Source organism: Caretta caretta, chromosome 8, assembly GCF_965140235.1.
Source record: "Caretta caretta isolate rCarCar2 chromosome 8, rCarCar1.hap1, whole genome shotgun sequence".
Taxonomy (NCBI): domain Eukaryota; kingdom Metazoa; phylum Chordata; order Testudines; family Cheloniidae; genus Caretta; species Caretta caretta.
Window position 1 is genome coordinate 22,961,996 of NC_134213.1, and position 18,391 is coordinate 22,980,386.

Sequence of the window (18,391 nt, forward strand, 5' to 3'; positions counted from 1 at the left end):
CAACCCTCTCTGCGGCCCTCCCGCGCCACCATCTTGGATGCGGCACCTCGTGCATATTTCCATTGCAGCCCAATCGCCGCCATCTTGGTTGTGGCCTCTCTGTCTTCAGACGAATGGCGTCTCTGTATGGGCGATGGGAGGGAGTAGCAGGAATCCCAGCACCACCCCAGACTGTTACTCCCCGATGGAGGCCAGGTTTACTGCCCCGCGGGAGCAGACTGAGCCACCCGCAAACCTATCCATCCCATGTACCATCCCTGCCAGGCTCAGCCCCCACTCTGTACAGGGCTGGGGGCCGGCCCGGAGCTGCAGTGCAGCTGCCCAGGGCCCAAGGCCAGCCGGGAGTGGGCAGCTGACCAGGTTGGAGCATGGCACAGATCTGATGTCTCACAATTGTGTTGTTACATCTGTACCCCAGTGTCTGAGCCCAGGCTGGCTGGGGAGAGGGAAAGAGAGAGAGAAAGGCCCAGATCCTCAAAAGCATCTAGGGGCTTACATACCTTTGAGGATTTGAGTCTAAGCCTGCTTGTGCATGATTTTCAGCTGTGCATTGTGAGAGTCCGGTGGATGTAGCGACACTATCACTAAGGTACAAAAAATGGACTATCCATTTTTTTTTGCATGGAATAACAACTGAGCCCATAAAACTGGACAGCTGGCAGCACGTGCACAGCACCCTTACAGATTTCAATCCACCCGTGCACAAGCCCTTTTCTGTTCATTTGCCACAAGCGTTCATCTGAGCAAGGTCTTATGCATATGACTATTCACAGAAAAGGAATTTTGGGCTCATAGAGATTCTTTTAATCAAGAAACAAAATTCAGTTTGTGACACAATACATTTGTTTGGAGGAGAAGCAGAGATAGTTCCAAAGTGTTTGCTTAACTAGTATGGGAACAGAAACAATAACATGTGACTTAAGTGACCATTCTCACAAGTTCAGTAGCAAATTTTGAATAATGAATAGCTAGAAGTATAACATTTCTTCACATAAACTATGTCTGAAAAAATTATAATGAAAACATTTGTAAAAATCATGATCAAGCATGCAACTTTGACTTGAAAAATAGTCATACATTATCTTCACAGCCACAAAGTCAGTGATTGTTATACGGCTAGTTGTCTGTGTCAAAGTGTATTGGTGGCATTCGTGTTTCTTCATTCAGGATATCTATTTTAATCAATCCATTTGGACTGATCCCAGTGGAAAATTGCTATTGACTCAAGATCTCCATCATGTGTGTTTCCTACAGATCTAAATAAATCCAACCTCAAAGACTATCCATTATTGAACATACTTTATTATCTGTGGTTTATTTATGTTATGAAGGCTGATATGTAAAATCAGTTGTTGATTTAATGATTCCCCCGCAAAAGCATATACTGCTTTGTGTTGAAAAATAAAATAAGAAAAAAAACTTTTTAGTTTACTTTATTGAACAAACATAAGGAGACACGGGGAAGCCACTAGGAGCCCCTGGTGCACAGGATGATTTGAGACTCTTTGCTCAGAGTTCTTACAACACCTCCTATTTGTGCTTTACACCAATTCATCCACTATTCATCCTACAGGGGGAGAAGAGACAGTTATAAAACAGACAAAATGAACTCAGTGCCTTAGTCCAGAGCAGTAAAATGTTCCAAATAGTCCTCTATTCCACACATCAAACAAAGGAAACTGACACTGAATTAATCAATAAAAGCCCTGGATTTACCATTGTGCTAACATTCTCCTTTGCGCTTTATGCCAATGGGGACTCCAGTTTCACTGGAAAAGAGAAAGAAAGATTAGCCATTATGAGTAAGTACATGGTAGTCACCCTCAAGAGTAAAAACTGTTATAAGGATGCTGTTAAATTAGTTAGATTAACATAAATGATACATTTCAGAGTAACAGCCGTGTTAGTCTGTATTCGCAAAAAGAAAAGGAGTACTTGTGGCACCTTAGAGACTAACCAATTTATTTGAGCATGAGCTTTCGTGAGCTACAGCTCACTTCATCATCTGATGAAAGCGCATGCTCAAATAAATTGGTTAGTCTCTAAGGTGCCAAAAGTACTCCTTTTCTTTTTTATAAATGATACAGTTTGAGATAATAGAGTGGGCCAGCCCTGTTCGTGTATATTTTTTATGATATGTTTTACCATTTGTTCCAATATGAACCTGTCTCTTCCTTAGTCAGCCATATCCACAGGCTGCCCACTTGGGTGCTGGTATTTGTAGTCTGACTCTTCAGTAAGAAACCAAGTCAGAATCTATAAAAATGCATTCCACACCCACGTTGTTGGGAGTTACACATTCATAATGACTGAAGAATATACTGTGCTCCCAAGAATGATAACCTGGGAGCAATGGAAAAGAGTCTTGAGAAGCTCATGTAACTGCTGGTGTTTAAGTGTATAGAATGGCACTCATAGGTTTGCTTCACTATTTCTCTTGCTCATACCAGTTGTAAAGTCAGCTGGGCTGCAAGGAATGGGCAAGATTTGTCCTCCTGGCTATTAGGCACTACTCTCAGGGCTGCTAAGAACACAACTAAAGTTGCCCGTTCCTCCAAGTCCCATTTTCACTGCTCCTTGTGCTGGCTTCCTCAACCCTACTGTGCCTCTCAATGCAGCCCAATAAGGCAGGCAGCGAGGAGAAGACATCCAGTACTGGCAGCTTTACACTCCCTTACCCACCTGTCTGCTGGCCCTGAGCGGCAGGAACAGCAACAACAGCACATTCCATGCCCAGGAGGGAGATGTTCTGGGACAATGTGCATACGTGGGCAGGAGAGACAGGGCATGATGAGAGGAATGTATGTGGGAGAGACAGGATCTGAGCTGGAGAAATGATGCCATTACTGGACATGACAGTGAACTGTAAAAGCCCATACGGAACAAGGGGCAAGGTCCTCAGCTGTTACAAATCAGCATAGACATCAGTGGAGCAATGCTAGTTTCCCAGTGGGAGGATTTGATCCACTAAGAAGTACACGTCTGAGCTTTGTCCCCAGGAATGACATTAGTTCCTGGGACAGGGGGCAGTGTAGAACAATAAATATGATAGCAGGAAGTTAAGCCTGATGTACTTAATCTGTTTGGAGAAAAGAAAATTCAGAGATGACAAAACAGAGGATTTCAAAAAGGGAAGAGTACGATCAGTAGAAATAAAGTTGGGAAGGAGTATCTTACTTTAAGGTGAATAAACAACAAAATATATTACTGGGCAAGCAGTTTGAAGCAGAGAGTATTAAAAGAATACAGGAAACACACGTGCTGTTTTTCTGGCAAAGGCACAGTCATTATACATTTTCATTTTCTATCACATAGGTTATCAAGCATGCAGTGCTTATTGGCCAGGTTTAAATTAGCCAGGTGGTCCCTTCTCTTACTCTGACTCCTGCCACATTCAGGGATTTGTAGTTTGGGGAATTTATGAACATCTTAACTAGAGCCTAAAGCAGATCAAGAAGACACTGGGACCCAGATCCACAAAGGTACTTAGGTGCTTAAACGCCAGACTTAGGCACTGAACTATGGGATTTAGGTGCTTAAGTCCCAGTTTTAGGCTCCACTGCGATCCACAAAATTCCCACCAAACCTTGCAGGCACCTAAACTCACTTGGTACCTACATTTTGAGGGAGAAATATCCCTAGGTGCTTAAGTTTCTGTCTCTGAGCATGCATACTGCTTCCTAAACCCACCTAAGCCCCGGAGTGATTCACTAACTGGGAAAGACAGCCTTTCACCTGCCTATCTCATGTGTGGGGCCCAATCCAATAGGCATGTTCAGAGGCTACCTTCAGGTCTGGGTCCCATTCAAAATCTGGAGGGGTGGTAATGGTCCCCAATTTATAACTTTTAGCCCTTTGGTTAGAGCATTCACCTGGGATGTAGGAGACCCATGTTCAAATCCCTCCTCTGCCTGAGGCAGAAGAAAGGATTTCAACTAGGGTCTCCCACACTTCTCAAGAGGTGCTCTAACTTCAGAGATGTGGGATATTCTGATGAGGGCTCCCTCAGTCTCCCCCGATGAAGCTGTTCCACCGTGGGTAAAAGATTAAAGAGTCATTGGAGCAGGGGGACTGAACCCTAGGTCTCCCAGCTACGTACCCTAACTACCAGGCTATAGGTTCATTCTCTTGCTCACTCTGTCCCAATGACTCTGACTATTTAAGTATTCATAAAAGTCCCTTTGGGGATCTGGGCCTGGGAATATTGGAAGGTAAGCGGAAGAGGACACTCGGGTATTAAACACAATCAAAACAAAGGGCTGTCCATCCTGATCTGTGCATTACAAAAAATATCAATATTAAATAATAATCAAGAGATAAGAAACCTAGGGGAATTGATGTTTCCCTCTATGAAGAAAATACTTAAATAGAAAAGCTGTTATTAGTAGCTCCCACCAGTGATTTCACTTCATCAAAGAAACGATAAAAGTACTTACAAGATTTTTTCACACAGCAAACATTCATTGCTGTGAGTGATGCCGTCTGTTCCACAGACTGGTGCATAGTTCCTTAGACAGCCTCCTCTCCAGGTCCCATCTCGATTTTTGTATTTCCTGCAGTCAGGCTGCAAAATTAATAAGGTGACATTTGAGTGGACATTTTGCACTCTTCACTAGATCTTTTGAGAAGAGAAAGCACACACAGGGGCTATGTTTTTCACTGTTTCCTAAATCTAGAATGGGGTGAGGAAAAAGTAGTTCATTTTGCTGGAAGAAAAGGAAAATACTGCAGATATTTCGCAGGAGAAGGTCTATTTTGTTTTTTTCACAGTTACAAGTCACTGCCATAATGAGACTAATAACGATAAACCAGAAGACAAAGGCTCAGAGCTAAAAATCTAAGAAGAACCTCAATATTTGCCAGTTTCAAGTCAGTTAAGTAAATAATTGTAATTTACATATATGATATAGAAAGAAATCTCTCTCGCTGTGGCAACAGACATATTTTAAAATATTTCCCCAGTTGTTTCTCTGTATCTCACACATTCTAACCAGTGGTTGTGTCATTTAAAATAGTGTATAAAAGTAATCAGTCTGATTGTGTGGAGACCATCTATCTGAATCGCAGGTATACCCTCTAATTTTAATAGAGCAATGGGATAGTTCTCATTTTTGATGCAACCAGCTTTTCCCATAGTTTTAGGGGAGAAGAGTTTCCCCAACACAGAGAATTTGGCCAAAATATTGTTTGTAGACAGAGATCCTAGGAAATTTACTGTTAATAAACACAAAGAACTGTACTTACCTGACGCCCACCTTGAGCGGTGACTCCTGAAAAAACAACAGACAAATATGAATACTGCCAATGATCTGAGATGGTCTATAGATGTCTGTTTGTATTAAATATGGACTTTACAAAAGGAAATATTTAAAATGGACCCTTGAAAGTTAGCAGAATGTATCCTAGAATTTATTATAAAACATTTAAATGATCCCAAAGAGCAGGTGTGTAAATTTTAAAAAATAATTTCCATCATTTAAGTGTCTAACAGAGGTATCTTATTTCTGCTTTAGTTGCAGATTTCAATGCACCCTTAACTACGGAGCTGTAAGGATGCTTACAGGATAGGAAAGAAAGAATAAGACAAAATCTTTGAAGGAGATTAAATGCAATAGTCTGTGTGTAGAAAAATAGAATGCACTTTCTAACTCAGCAAACATCACCTAATATTACTGGCATTTATGGGTTGTGTATTAACTTTATTAATTAATAAGCATTTTTTATTATTTCACATCACTGATTGTTTTAGGAGTTATGCTCTGCTAAGGAGAAGCATAGCAAAACTAAAACACCTAACAGAATGAAACTAAAAGACCTTTAAAACATGGCAAAAACTAGCTTAGCCCAGCTGAATGCAAATTGTTGATTTCTGTGTCTAAATTATTTAAATCTATGTAATTTCCTGTCATCACATTTTCATCCCATACAATTCCCAGAAGCTTTACAAACAATATCTAGTGCTGAAGTGCAGCCACCTATAGGGTGGAGAGCAATAGTCAACATCCCAGTGCACAACAAAGGGGAGGGAAAATTTTGGCCAAGACCACTGGGCACCAACTCCGAATGTGAGGAAAAGTGCCACACCTCACATACACGACAGGGCTTTCGGCCAAAAGTTTCAAACTTACTGGCCTAATTTTCAGAGGTGCTGACCATCTGTAACTCCCACTGACTTCAATGAGATCTGGTCAGCACCTCTGAAAATCAGACCACCTATTTAGGGTTATGCTCAGTACCTGCAGCTCCCATTGACTTCAGTTGGAGTTTAGGGTGCACAGCACCTCTGAAAACCAAGCTCGAAGGGCCATATTTTTAAAGGTATTTAGACACCTAAAGATGCAGATAGGTATCCAGTGAGATTTTCAAAAGCACCTATCTGCATCTTTAGGGACCTAAAAACCTTTATAAATCTGGCACTGAGTGCCTAACTTTTGACACCCAATTTTCAAAATGTTTACCTTCATCTTCTCTTTAAGAAAATAAGTGAAAGCAACATTATTATTTAATAGTCAAGATTTCTGATGCCAGAGGTGTCTGCCATAGGGTTTAATACATGACGCAGAGTAGAGAGAGTTACTCACCTAAAATGAAGCAGCAAAATGCCAGGAAAAAGAACACAAAGGCACCTTTTAGCTTCATGGTGAAGACAGGTGTCTGGTCTGTGCTGATTCTGTTAGTACTTTGCTGGGTAGGTATCCTTGCAATTAACCCCCGACTGTGTTCACAGATATATATAGTTCTGTATATCTATAGAAGTAATCAGATTCGGGACCTGGATTAGCAAATCATCTGCAAAGGATATTACTGACACAGGAATTTCTCTGCAGGCAGTTGCAGGCAGGTAGGAATGTTCATTTCAAAACATAATTTGCAGAAAATATGAGGAAAGTTTGCGTCACATGGTGACCCTGCCTCAGATCAGCAGCAGAGATTTACACTCAATTATCTCCAGTTTACTGCCATAAAACTGGACCATTCTGCTACCGTTCACATTTTTAATAGTGATTCCTTAGCTTGGGCTGGTGAAATACAGTAGCCAGTCTATGTAGATTATGATTAGGTCCTACATCAAAACATGACACTCAGCAGTATGGGTTTATATTAAAGACCTCTGTTTCTAAAGGACATTTTCAAAATGAATCACATTATGAGTGGGTCATGGCTTGTGAAACACTTATTTGGTGTGACCAGTATTTGGACAGTAGGTGAAAATATGTTCAGTATTGACTGGCTGCCATGGGGATTTGTGGACTCAATGAATGTCACTTGTCCCATTGTCCTTTGTACAGAACTCTAGAGTCCATGTGAGGCATTCACATTATATAGGGATAAGGGGGAAGCAAGCAATCGCTAATGGGGTAAGATCTCTCAGAAACCTATGGAAATGGATCAAGAGAATGAATTCAGAGAGAGCGCCTGGGTAGTACTGATACCTCAGGAACTCCCTGAAAGCCTAAGATTATACATGTGCCCCTAGTCAGTGGTGAGCTGGAGCTGGTTCTCACTGGTTCTCTAGAACCGGTTGTTAAATTTAGAAGCCCTTTTAGAACTGGTTGTTCCGCGAGGGACAACCGGTTCTAAAAGGGCTTCTAAATTTAACCGGCCAAAAGTGGCACCTTAGGCGCCGACACCATGGCTGCTCCAGGGCTGGAGCACCCAAGGGGAAAATTTGGTGGGTGCAGAGCACCCACCGGCAGCTCCCCGCCCCGTCCCTAGCTCACCTCACCTCCGCCCTGCCTTCGCCTCCTCCCCTGAACGCGCTGCCCCACTCTGCTTCTCCGCCCCCCCCCCAGGCTTCCTGCGAATCAGCTGTTCCTGCAGGAAGCTGGGACAGGCTGAGAAGCAGGCAGCAGCTTCGCACTCAGGCCCAGGGAGGCAGAGGTGAGCTGGGGCGGGGGGCGCGAGGAGGGCCGCCCGCATTTCAGCAGGTAACCTGGGGTGGGGGCGCAGGGGAACCACTCCCCACCCCAGCTCACCTCTGCCACCCTCGGCCTGAGTGTGAAGCCGCCGCCATCTGCTTCTCAGCCCTCCCAGGCTTCCCGCTGAACAGCTGATTCGCGGGAAGCCCGGGGAGGAGGTGGAGGTGAGGTGAGCTGGGGCCGGGACGGGGTGGGGAGCTGCCGGTGGGTGCTCTGCACCCACCAAATTTTCCCCGTGGGTGCTCTAGCCGCGGAGCACCCAGGGAGTCCGCGCCTAAGGCGCCATTTTTGATGTGATCAGCGGGGGGGAGCGGCCACTCCCCCTGCTCCCCCCTAGCTATGCTCCCCCGCCCCTAGAAGCCAGAGGGACCTGCCAGATGTTTCCTGGGAGCTGCCCCAGGTAAGCACCACCGGGACTCCCCACCTTGCCCCCCGGCAGGTCCCTCTGGCTCTTACGGGTGGGGTGGCACCCACTACGGTGGCTCACGAGACCCTTCTGCCCAGTTCTGGGGGCAGTCAGGGGTGGATGGGGCAGGGATCCTGGGGGGGTGGGGGGGTGCGTCAAGGAACGCAGGGGGTTGGATAGGGCAGAAGTCCTGGGGGTCGGGGGTGGGCAACGACTCCCTCATGGGGTGAGGCAGGAACCAGTTGTTAAGGTTTTGGCAGCTCATCACTGCCCCTAGTATAGTCATTACTGTGTATCTTGTATAAAGTTAAGGAAGTGTGCTGTAGAGCTCTAATCCTGCGAGATGCTGAACAGCCTCAACTCCAGTTGATGTCAGGATCTGGCCCTAAGTATAATGGGGAAAACACATTGTGCAGGTAAAAAAATCAGTTGTGAACATTTCTCCCTTATTAGGGTATAAACTAGATGAGTGGCCCGTGAGCTCCAGATAGAAACAACATACTCAGAGAATCAAAAAAATCACCCTCCTGAGGGCTGATTTATAAATAAAAGGGCAACTGCAAATCAATACCATAAGCACTCCCAGCCTAAACCCACTCCTCCGGTTTAGCAGCTTCTGGGATTCTTTCTGTCTTCTCTGTGTTCCACCCATGCCCACTTGGACTCTGTTAGAAGCCTTCTCCTTTATATTAAAAGTGGTGTCTAACAAGCCACACCTGAACCAATGAATCAGCAGTAATTAATCTGCAATTCCTGGCTGTGCTCCAAAACCTTCTAAAAAAGTAGGGCAGTGCAAGAGTCATGCCATACAAGGTGTTCTCCAAAACTCACAGATGGTAGCCCCACCAGGTTTTAATTTTCTGTTCACATATTTCACTGCTCTGAAAGCCTTCTCTGTCTTTCAAGAAAGTCTAAGGCAAAACCAAAGTAAAATAATTAGTTGTATTTTTTAAAGGTTTGCAGCTCTCCCTCTTACACACTGGAAGGTTTTAATGATTATTTTCTCCAAATTTTCCTAAAATCCTCAGGGCTAGCCTAGCACTGTGAGATTCTATAAATAGATATTTCTTATTCCTGTTTACAAACATCAGTTTTTTCTTCCCTACAAGAATTTTACAAACAACTTGAGTATTTATTGTACTTTAAATACCAGTTAAATTAGGTAGCACACAATACAAAATAATCTATTGGAAAGTTTAAAAATCTACAGCCATATTTTGAAAAGTAGTCACTGATTTTGGGTAGTGCCTCATGTTTTGGGTACTCAATTTGAGTCACATTGGGCCTAGTCAATGGGAACTGTCGGTGCTCCTCACCCCTGGAGATAAGACCCAATGTCTCAGGTTTGGGCACCCAAAAATGAGGGAGCCTAAATCACTGTCCACTTTTGAAAACTGTGACCTGGCGAGGTTGGGAGCTCTGCAAATGTTGCATGTATAATGTGATGTTCCTGTGTGGGTTATCAGCAGTGGGATTTGAACTGGGATTGCTGGATTTAAAAAGCATAGGCTGGTTTTTCCGGCACTAAAGAGCTCACCACTCTTGGCAACAAATGTAGCAGGTTCCTCAACCTCTGTGTGTGGACCAGCCACCACTAGAGAAGCAGGGCTTAATTTGTAATGAAGGAGGTGCTGGGGCGCAAGCAATTAGGTGCCAGGGCTCAAGTAATTTTTTTACTTTCATAACTAACGTGGCAAGCCCAGAGATAACGGGGCTTTGAACTGCCAAGCCTAGAGGTGCCAGGGCTCAGCTCTGGCACAAATTAGGCACTGTAGAGAAGGCCAAAACACCAGACTTAATGGTGTGGAGTAGGAAAGCCTGTGGCTATGTATTTACTCAGGCTAACCACAGGTTGAGCAACTGCAAGTTAGTCTATGCACAGTAGCCTCACTCACTAGAGCGCAACCACATTGTCTGCATCTGCATGCTATGGGCACGCCCCACGTCAGCACTAGAGCTCTGTCTGGTTGTGAGAAATAATACAGGTACATAGGAGCATATCCAATACGTCACTGGGCACTAATTCACTGTGTCACTCTATGCTTGCTTTCACAGGGTGCTGTGAGACAAATTAGCTACCCACTCTGAGGATTGCGGGTGGAAATGGTCTAGGCCTGGGAAATAAATTTCCTTGTGGGACCTGAAGTGGTGTGATAGGGCTGAAGGTATGGATTCTGCTTGGGAGCAACAGCTGCCAATTCTTCTGGAATGTGCAGTGTTTCTTTGGTGGGCCTCTGCAGAAGGTGCTGTCGAGAGATGGTAGTAAGCCTTTCAGAAGTGGCTGTTAGCCTGGAGAAGACAGAGGCAGTAACTTGCAGTAACACGCGGAAGTACAACAACAGATTGGGACCATGGAGACTTGGGCTGAACCGATGCTGTATTTCAGGGTAGATTCTCCCCAGCCATGCAGGCCACTGCTTCTAGACCATGACTGCAAGTGCAGAGTGGTGCACTACATTGTGCTAGAAACATGGGATAACCGGTAGGAGCCCAGGATTTTCCCATGTGTGAGGAGTTTGCCCTGTCCCTGGAGTGGCAGGACACCCAGATGAAAGAGTCACTAATGGTCCAGAAGCATGTTGTTATTGCCTTGTGGAAGTTGGCAACTCCAGGCTGTTAACAGAACTGTTGGCAATCAGTTCGGGCTTTGCAAATCCATGGCTGGTTCAGTAGTCTTGGAAGTTCATGCGGCAATTAATGCTGTGCTCGAGGCCAGGTTTACAGAATTTGGAAATATCCCTGAAATAATTGTGGTGTTTGCATGGATGGGTTCTTGAGCTGTGCAGGTGTGATTGGCAGCATGCCTATATACACATCCTCTGAATGCCATTTGAAGCAAGTGAGTATCTTCACACGAAAGGGTATGATACCATCATCACACAAGCTCTTGTGGACACTGTGGCACATTCATGGACACCTACACAAGATGCGCTGGCAAGGTGCTCTAGATGTCTGGCCTCTTTCCACCTGGGTGAGCTAGTCCATTGTTCTCCTTAATGACACACTGAGAAAGTGCAGGATGGTGGAATGTACCTTTGGCTTACTGAAAGCAAAATAGTGCTGCATACAGACTCATTTAGACTGTAGTATGTTTAATTCCCTACATGTGATTACTGAGGGACAATTTCCACTCATTGATATATTTTGCTTTCCACAACCAAATCTCTGTACAATTTTTCATGAGTGACGTACCTGAGTATTCGGATTCTAATACCTAAACCGTATTGTTAAATTTATTCTCCTAAATTTGGGTTATTGCTGATTATGTACTCTATGTATCACATGACTTCTAAAAACAAACTTTGTATTTGTGGATAATCTAAGCACTATACCCAGATGTACAGACACTCTTCTCTCAACCTATGTATTATATAATTTTTTTAACAGTTTTAATAAAATGTTTAATTCCCTACATGTGATTGGGATATGTTGTGTGCTTCACCATGTATATGAGGATAAGGAGGAGGGGGTGGTGCCAGAATGGATTGATGACAATGATGAGTTGGGGGTCTGCTTACTGAGTGGGTTAAGAGGAAAACTTGTGGTTGAACCTGCATTCAATCTTCCATGAAGACAAACAATCTCACGCTACTCGCAATGCTCCCATGGACCCAGAAGTAGCACTGATGTGTAAGGTCTGAACTGAAGGTAGCTGCATCCAGCCATCCTTGACAGGGCCTCTCCTTTGAACAGTGAAAACCAGCAGTGGGGAGCTGGTAGACTCTGCTGAAAAGATAAATTTGTTCTTTGTTGATGTTCTGTAGAAATTTAAAATCTAGAACTTGCTGACAGAACATTAGTTGCAGCACTAGATGGCACCAGCGTAGCATACATACATACCTACTCTCTCGCAAGCGCAGATACAGCTAGCATCTGGATATTAGGATATTGAGTATGTAGAAGGACATAGGACAAGAACCAAACTTTACTTGGCAAACAAAATTTTCATGCCTCACTCCTTGGCAGAAATTCAGGGTGACTAATATGTGAGAGTGAAAGTCTACAGTGAAAACTCACCAGAAGCTCCCTTGCCTGTGAAGGACATGTTCTGACTTCCCATTTCTAACAAGAATACATAGACCTAAAGAAGGGAAGAGCTGCTTTGCTGATGATAAATGGGACTGTCCTATGAGGGGATTAGCATTAATTACTATGGAGGGATAGAAGTGTCAGAACTTTGCAGGGCGTAAAATCTAGAATATTTTCTGTATATTTTGTAGAATCTTGATTCTCTGAACATGTTACCCAGACTTCCATATCTCCTAATAGCTATTTAATTGCTAACGTTGTAAATAATCCACAACCTTGCTTATCAAAACTTACTCCAGGCCTCCTATAAGATTTGGAAAATTGAGATTGCATACTGTATTGTATCTTCAGCTAGTCCCACCTCTGTTTCCCATCCCTGAAGTTGTTTGTGTGCAGGAATCCCTCAGCTGTTATAAAGGCATAAGAGCATCATGGAACAAGGTGTCATTTCCAGGAGTGAAAGTGGGCTGGTACGGGCCAGTACATAGCCCATGCTAAAGCATTCCGCAGCAGCGCTTTAATGTCATTGCCCCTTTTGCCCCCCTGGCTGCTGGTAGGGGTGTGGGGGGGAGAAAAGTGGCAGCTGCCCCGGGGTTGGAGATTTAAAAGGGTCCGGGACTCCTGGCCGCCGCTACCACGGCAGCAGCTGGAGCCCCGGGCCCTTTTAAATCGTCGCCGGAGCCCCGGGTGGCGGGTACCAGGCAACACGGATGGGCTGGTTGTGGGAGACTGACCCCCTAGCTCCGCCCCTTCCGCCTGAGGCCCCACCCCTTCCGGGGGCTGGAGCTGGTCCACACACCAGTAAGAATTTAATATTACTTTCATCCCTCATCATTTCTTTTGATGTATTCCTGACACCGTTCATTTCAGAATCAAACAACTCAATTCCCAAACCACCTCCACAGCAATTTAATACAAGTACTATATAAAGTAGATTCAAAAGGTTAAAAAAACTGAAATCTAAGACCATTATGTTGGAAATGAAAGATTTTTAATGAGTTCTATTGTGACAGAACAGGAAAGCATCTTGTTAAGATTTTAATCTTAGGTCTTTAGATGTTTGCTTAGGACATCAACAATTTAACAGATCTCTCTTGGATTATGAAAATATACACTTTAGCATATGCAATGTACACTTCACCTTTAAGGATGGTTGGCAAGTTAATTTGGATGACTAGTGTTGCATGTATCTTCGAGGCACAACTTTGCGTTACCAGAAATCTGTCCATACCTTCAAAGTATTTACCCAGCATGAAGGGACTGATGAAAATCCTGATAGCTGCCCAGGTAGCTATCTAAGGGGATGGTGAGGAGGGAAAGGTGAATGTATGGGTGCAGCCTGGATTATTATTTGATCAGCAGCTCCTTGGACTGATTCCAGGGGAAGACTGATATTAACTCAGGTCCTCCACTGTGTGTGTTTCCTGTGGACTCCCCACCAGAATCCAATCCCAGAACACATTTATTATCAAATTGATTCTTTTAATTTTGGATTATTCATTTCATAGAGAATGAAGAGAAAAGTTTGTTTATTCAATGATTCCCTCAAGGAATCCCACAATGTTTTGTGGTGATAAAAGAACAAAGGCAAAAATTTCTGCTAAATTTGCTTTATTGAACTGCCAATTCAAGACAGTAATGCCATCAGGAATGCTGGATGAACAGGACAAATGGCAACTATATCTTTACATAAAGGAATCAGAAGAATTTATCATTTATACTGAAGCATAATATTTTCTATTTTATGCCAATTCTTCCATTAGTTGATCTAGAGAGACAATATTTAGAGTTGTTAGGATGAGTGACGTATAAAAGCTTAACTAGAACAGAGGGAAAATGGAGATAATGATCTCAATGCAACAGTCTTGTATGAGCAAATTCTCAAAAATGCCTTCTAATCTAAACATCATCTATTTGATTTAGATTTCACAAGATAAAATTCCACAGAGTCCTTCATTCTTCCATGGTAGATCAATTCAGTTCCCCCCACAATTTACTGTGCATAGGTCTCTCAGAATCAGCAGATGGTCCTGTTTCCTCTGCATGAACATTTAAGTTTTTATGACAATTTTTGTCAGAGTAAGATTTTACATATCTCCTCAGTCAATATTTTCCACCCTCACTACTTGGTTAGTTTGCTGTGTGCAAATTAATTGCTGCTCTCCACCCAAGTGATGACTACATAATTGGTGTTATGTGTACATACTATAGTTTGTAAAGTCTTTGGGAGGAAAAGCACTATATTAGTGTAAATATAATATGTGTAGATTTACCTTTCGGTTACATACGCCTTCATGTTTTATGCCAATGTTAACTCCAGTTCCCTCTGTTCTAGTTAAGCTTTTATACGTCACTCATCCTAACAACTCTAAATATTGTCTCTCTCTAGATCAACTAATGGAAGAATTAACAATGTTAACATTTTTCTTGAAAAGAGAAAAATTAAGCATAATGTGTATTTCTTCAAAATAAAACATCTCATTGTCACATGTAAAAAAATAAAGGAAATGGACTGTATAGTACAAGACATTTGACGAGACAGACATATTCATATTAATCCTCTCTGATATCTTGATCAGTTATCTGGCATGTTTTGCCAATTTTTTGCCTCACCAAGGGGCCCATGCCACCAAGTATTAATACTTGTCCCCAGTCTCTCTCAATTCACAGAGTTTTGGAACCCATGATCTTTGCCTAGCGAGTGCTACTTAGTTGATGGTGAGTCCCTTCATCATAACAAAAGGCCAAGTACAGTTCCAAGCACAGTTCCCATAATCAGGGTAATAACAATTTATTCCTCCTGCCCCAATAACAGAGACACTGGGGATCCCACAGCAGCCAAAGTAACCATTTGGGCAGCTATGGCCTCACTCTAGGCGGGTTGGGTGTGCCTATGCAAATGAGATTGGCCCCTGAAGTTCTTTTCCACAACTTGCCACACCTCACCACCAGATGTCAGGGTGGAGCTCATCCTGACTCTGCTTACATAGTTATATGACATTATAACCCCATTTGTTGTTGGGAGTAATAAGTCATCTGTTGTAAGACTCATCTATTGAGCTAACATAGCACCTTTCTTTAAGCAATGAGGCTTCTCTAGGAAGCAGGTAATTTGATCTCCATTTTACATATTGGGAAGAAAGTCAGAGTGGGCCAGATTCTCCATTCCTACTTTTCTGCACCCACAGCTATTACTTTAGTATGATACTGTGCTGAGAACACTTTGAGATGGGAGTAAAGAGGCTCTTTAAACCCCCTTATGCTGCCACTGTGGCATAAGCGGACCATGTCATGAAGTATAATCAGGGCTACAGATATTATAAGACCTTCTGATAATGGAGACGGTTGTGGAGAAAACGTTTAGACAGGCGTACTCTGTGGGGATCTTTAATTTCTATTATGCTGCCACTGCGTCATGAACTGACCACTTCAAGAAGCAGAATCAGGGGCCAGAGAGATTACAAGACCTTCCCAAGGTCATGCAGAAAGTCTGTGACATAAACAGGAATAGAACCCGAGTTTCATATCTCCCCAGCTTTCCTTTTACCACAAAGGCCATACTTTCAACCCATCTCTTTGCTGTATAATAAATAATTAAAATGCCCCAATCACCATGGTTTCCAAGCCCCACCATATTCACTGTCATAAGAAACACCATCTGCTTCACTGAAAAAACATAATCAGTTAGATCAGCCCTTCTTTCTTCCAAGGGTGATAAATCAGTTGCCTATAATTAATCTGGGTGCGGAGAGGTGGTGGGGGCAGGGAGGAAGGCAAGGAGGTGGGATTTGTGTTGGGGGTCATGAGATCTGGAAAATCAAGGTCCTGTCTTCTCTAAGTGACCATTACAGATCCCAAAGCCTTTTGTGTAAGAGTAGCATTTTTCCATCTATCAAGTGTTATCAACATTTTTGTGACCAGGATTTATACTGTGTGACATGTCAATTTTAATGATAATTAATAAAAAATGTGCCATTACCTTCTCCTTACATTTTCCTTTATGTGCCAGACCTATGGTAGCCCCATTTCTACAGGATGAAAAGTTGAAAGAGAGAAGACAATTATTGTCAGTGAATAATAAAATTGTCTACCTGGTGAGTAAAACTCTCCAGAATTCACTATGAAATTACAGAAATAGTTAAGAACATATGGAATATTTCAGAGGGATGATTTGTAATGATCAAATTCTCTCTGATATAATCTCAGAAGTTACTGGGAATGTGAGGCTCATCATCCCGATGGAAGTCAGCATGGATCTGATGTTAACCAATCATGGATTCCCATTGTGATCTGGGATTTGTAGTTAGGTGCATGCACAAAGATAAACCTATTAACTAGAGTGGTGGTTATCAACCAGGGGTCTGGGGCCCCCTGGAGGGCCAAGAACAGGTTTCAGGGGGTCCGCCAAGCATGACCGGCACTAGACTCACTAGGACCCCGGGCAGAAAGCCAAAGCCCCACCACACAGGACTGCAGCCCAGGGTCCCGAGCCCTGCCACCTCGGGCTGAAGCTGAACCTGAACCCTGAGCAACTTAGCTTCACAGGGCCCCCTGTGGTGTGGGGCTCCAAGCAACTGCCCTGCTTGCTACCCCCTAATGCTAGCCCTGGCTTTTGTATGCAGAAAACTAGTTGTGGCACAGCTGATCCGTGGAGTTTTTATAGCATGTTGGGGGAAAGGGGGCCTCAGAAAGTAAAAGGTTGAGAACCCCTGAGCTAGAGGATAGCGCAGGGGTGGGCAAACTACAGCCCGTCAGGGATTTGGATCTGTCCCATGGGATTGCCACCCCCGTGGCGCCGCAGGGCTAAGGAAGTCTCTCTGCCTGCCCTGGCCCTGCGCCGATCCCGGAAGCGGCCAGCACCACATCCCTGCAGCCTCTGGGGCAGGAGGGGGCAGAGGGCTCCACGCGCTGCTCTCGCCTGCAGGCACCACCTTCCACAGCTCCCATTGGCCAGGAACGGGGAATCGCAGCCAAAGGGAGCTGTGGGGGAGGTACCCACAGGCGAGGGCAGCACGCGTAGACCTCTGCTCCCCCCATCCTCCAGGGGTGGCAGGGACGTGGTGCTGGCCGCTTCCGGGAGCAGCATGGGGTCAGGGCAGGCAGGCAGCCTGCCTTAGCCCCGCTGCTGCCACCCTGGAGCCGCTCAAAGTAAGCAGTGCTGGGCCAGAGCCTGCACCCCAAACCCCTCCTGCACCCCGCAACCCAACTCCCTGCCCTGAGTCCCCTAACCCCCTGCCTTAAGCCCCTTGTTGCACTCCTCCTGCACCCCAACCCCCTGCCCTGAGCCCTTTCTGCACACTGCACCCCCTCCCACACCATGCACTCCCTCCCACACCCCAACCCCTTGCCCTGAGCCCTTTGTGCACACTGCACCCCCTCACACTGCACCCCCTCCCACACCACGCACTCCCTCCCGCACCCCAACCCCAGCCCTATATTCATGGCCCTGCATGCAATTTCCCCACCCAGATGTGGCCCTCAGGCCAAAAAGTTTGCCCATCCCTGGGATAGGGGATCATATTAGCTATGGTGTCCGGGGGACATAGGGGTTAACCAGAAGAGGTCAAAAGAATATGGATGTGAGTCAGGGACTCAGCTACCTCAGGACATTGATATATCCCTGTATAAAGAAAATGCTTATACAAGAGAACTATTCTTAGCATCTCTTACCATTGATTCAGTTATTCCAAAGGTAATATTCAAGGACTTACAAGATTTCTGCACACAGCAGACATTCATTGCTATAAGTGACACCATCAGTTCCACAGACTGGTGCATAGATTCATGGGCAGGATATCTTGCGTGGGTCTTTTGTTCGTGGGTATCTACTGCAATCAATCTGATAACTACTTCTTCATTTATCTGAGTGAAGATTTGGAAGCATTTCAGGGCAGAAACAGCATCTCCTTATGTGGTGCCGTAAGACAGTGAAGCCCTGAATCTGGTTGGAGTCAACTGCTATTAATGACTTCACAGTGTACAGATATTTCCAGCTGGAATATAGGAATACTTATTCTAGTGGTGGATTAAAAAGTTC

The 18,391-nt window shown here is 44.4% G+C and overlaps 1 protein-coding gene and 1 long non-coding RNA gene across 3 annotated transcripts; one reads left to right on the plus strand and one right to left on the minus strand.

Moving 5' to 3' along the window:
• Positions 1-1,417: 1,417 nt before the first annotated feature.
• On the minus strand, positions 1,418-8,185 carry LOC125641677 (serine protease inhibitor Kazal-type 1-like). 2 transcript variants are annotated; one of them, XM_048861982.2, is made up of 6 exons: positions 7,977-8,185; positions 6,582-6,747; positions 5,245-5,270; positions 4,437-4,564; positions 1,717-1,769; positions 1,418-1,567 (listed from the first exon to the last, which is right to left on the minus strand). In XM_048861982.2, exons 2-5 carry the CDS (start codon positions 6,637-6,639, stop codon positions 1,724-1,726), a joined length of 258 nt encoding a protein of 85 aa, XP_048717939.1. In that variant the 5' UTR covers positions 6,640-6,747; positions 7,977-8,185; the 3' UTR covers positions 1,418-1,567; positions 1,717-1,723. The 2 variants fall into 2 exon arrangements, with proteins under 2 accessions (XP_048717939.1, XP_074988065.1); XM_075131964.1 differs by lacking the exon at positions 7,977-8,185 and adding an exon at positions 7,727-7,764.
• On the plus strand, positions 7,806-11,737 carry LOC142073077 (uncharacterized). Its single transcript, XR_012669765.1, has 2 exons — positions 7,806-7,881; positions 10,381-11,737. It is a non-coding gene; the product is annotated as an uncharacterized LOC142073077 (long non-coding RNA).
• The last annotated feature ends 6,654 nt before the right edge of the window (positions 11,738-18,391 follow it).

Excerpts from the sequence above, each read along its gene's own strand:
- LOC125641677 (XM_048861982.2), bottom strand. The coding sequence starts at position 6,639 with ATGAAGCTAAAAGGTGCCTTTGTGTTCTTTTTCCTGGCATTTTGCTGC. Across the intron at positions 5,271-6,581 it reads ATTTTGCTGCTTCATTTTAG|GAGTCACCGCTCAAGGTGGG; the intron begins GTGAGTAACTCT and ends TTGTTTTTTCAG. Across the intron at positions 4,565-5,244 it reads CCGCTCAAGGTGGGCGTCAG|CCTGACTGCAGGAAATACAA; the intron begins GTAAGTACAGTT and ends TTAATTTTGCAG.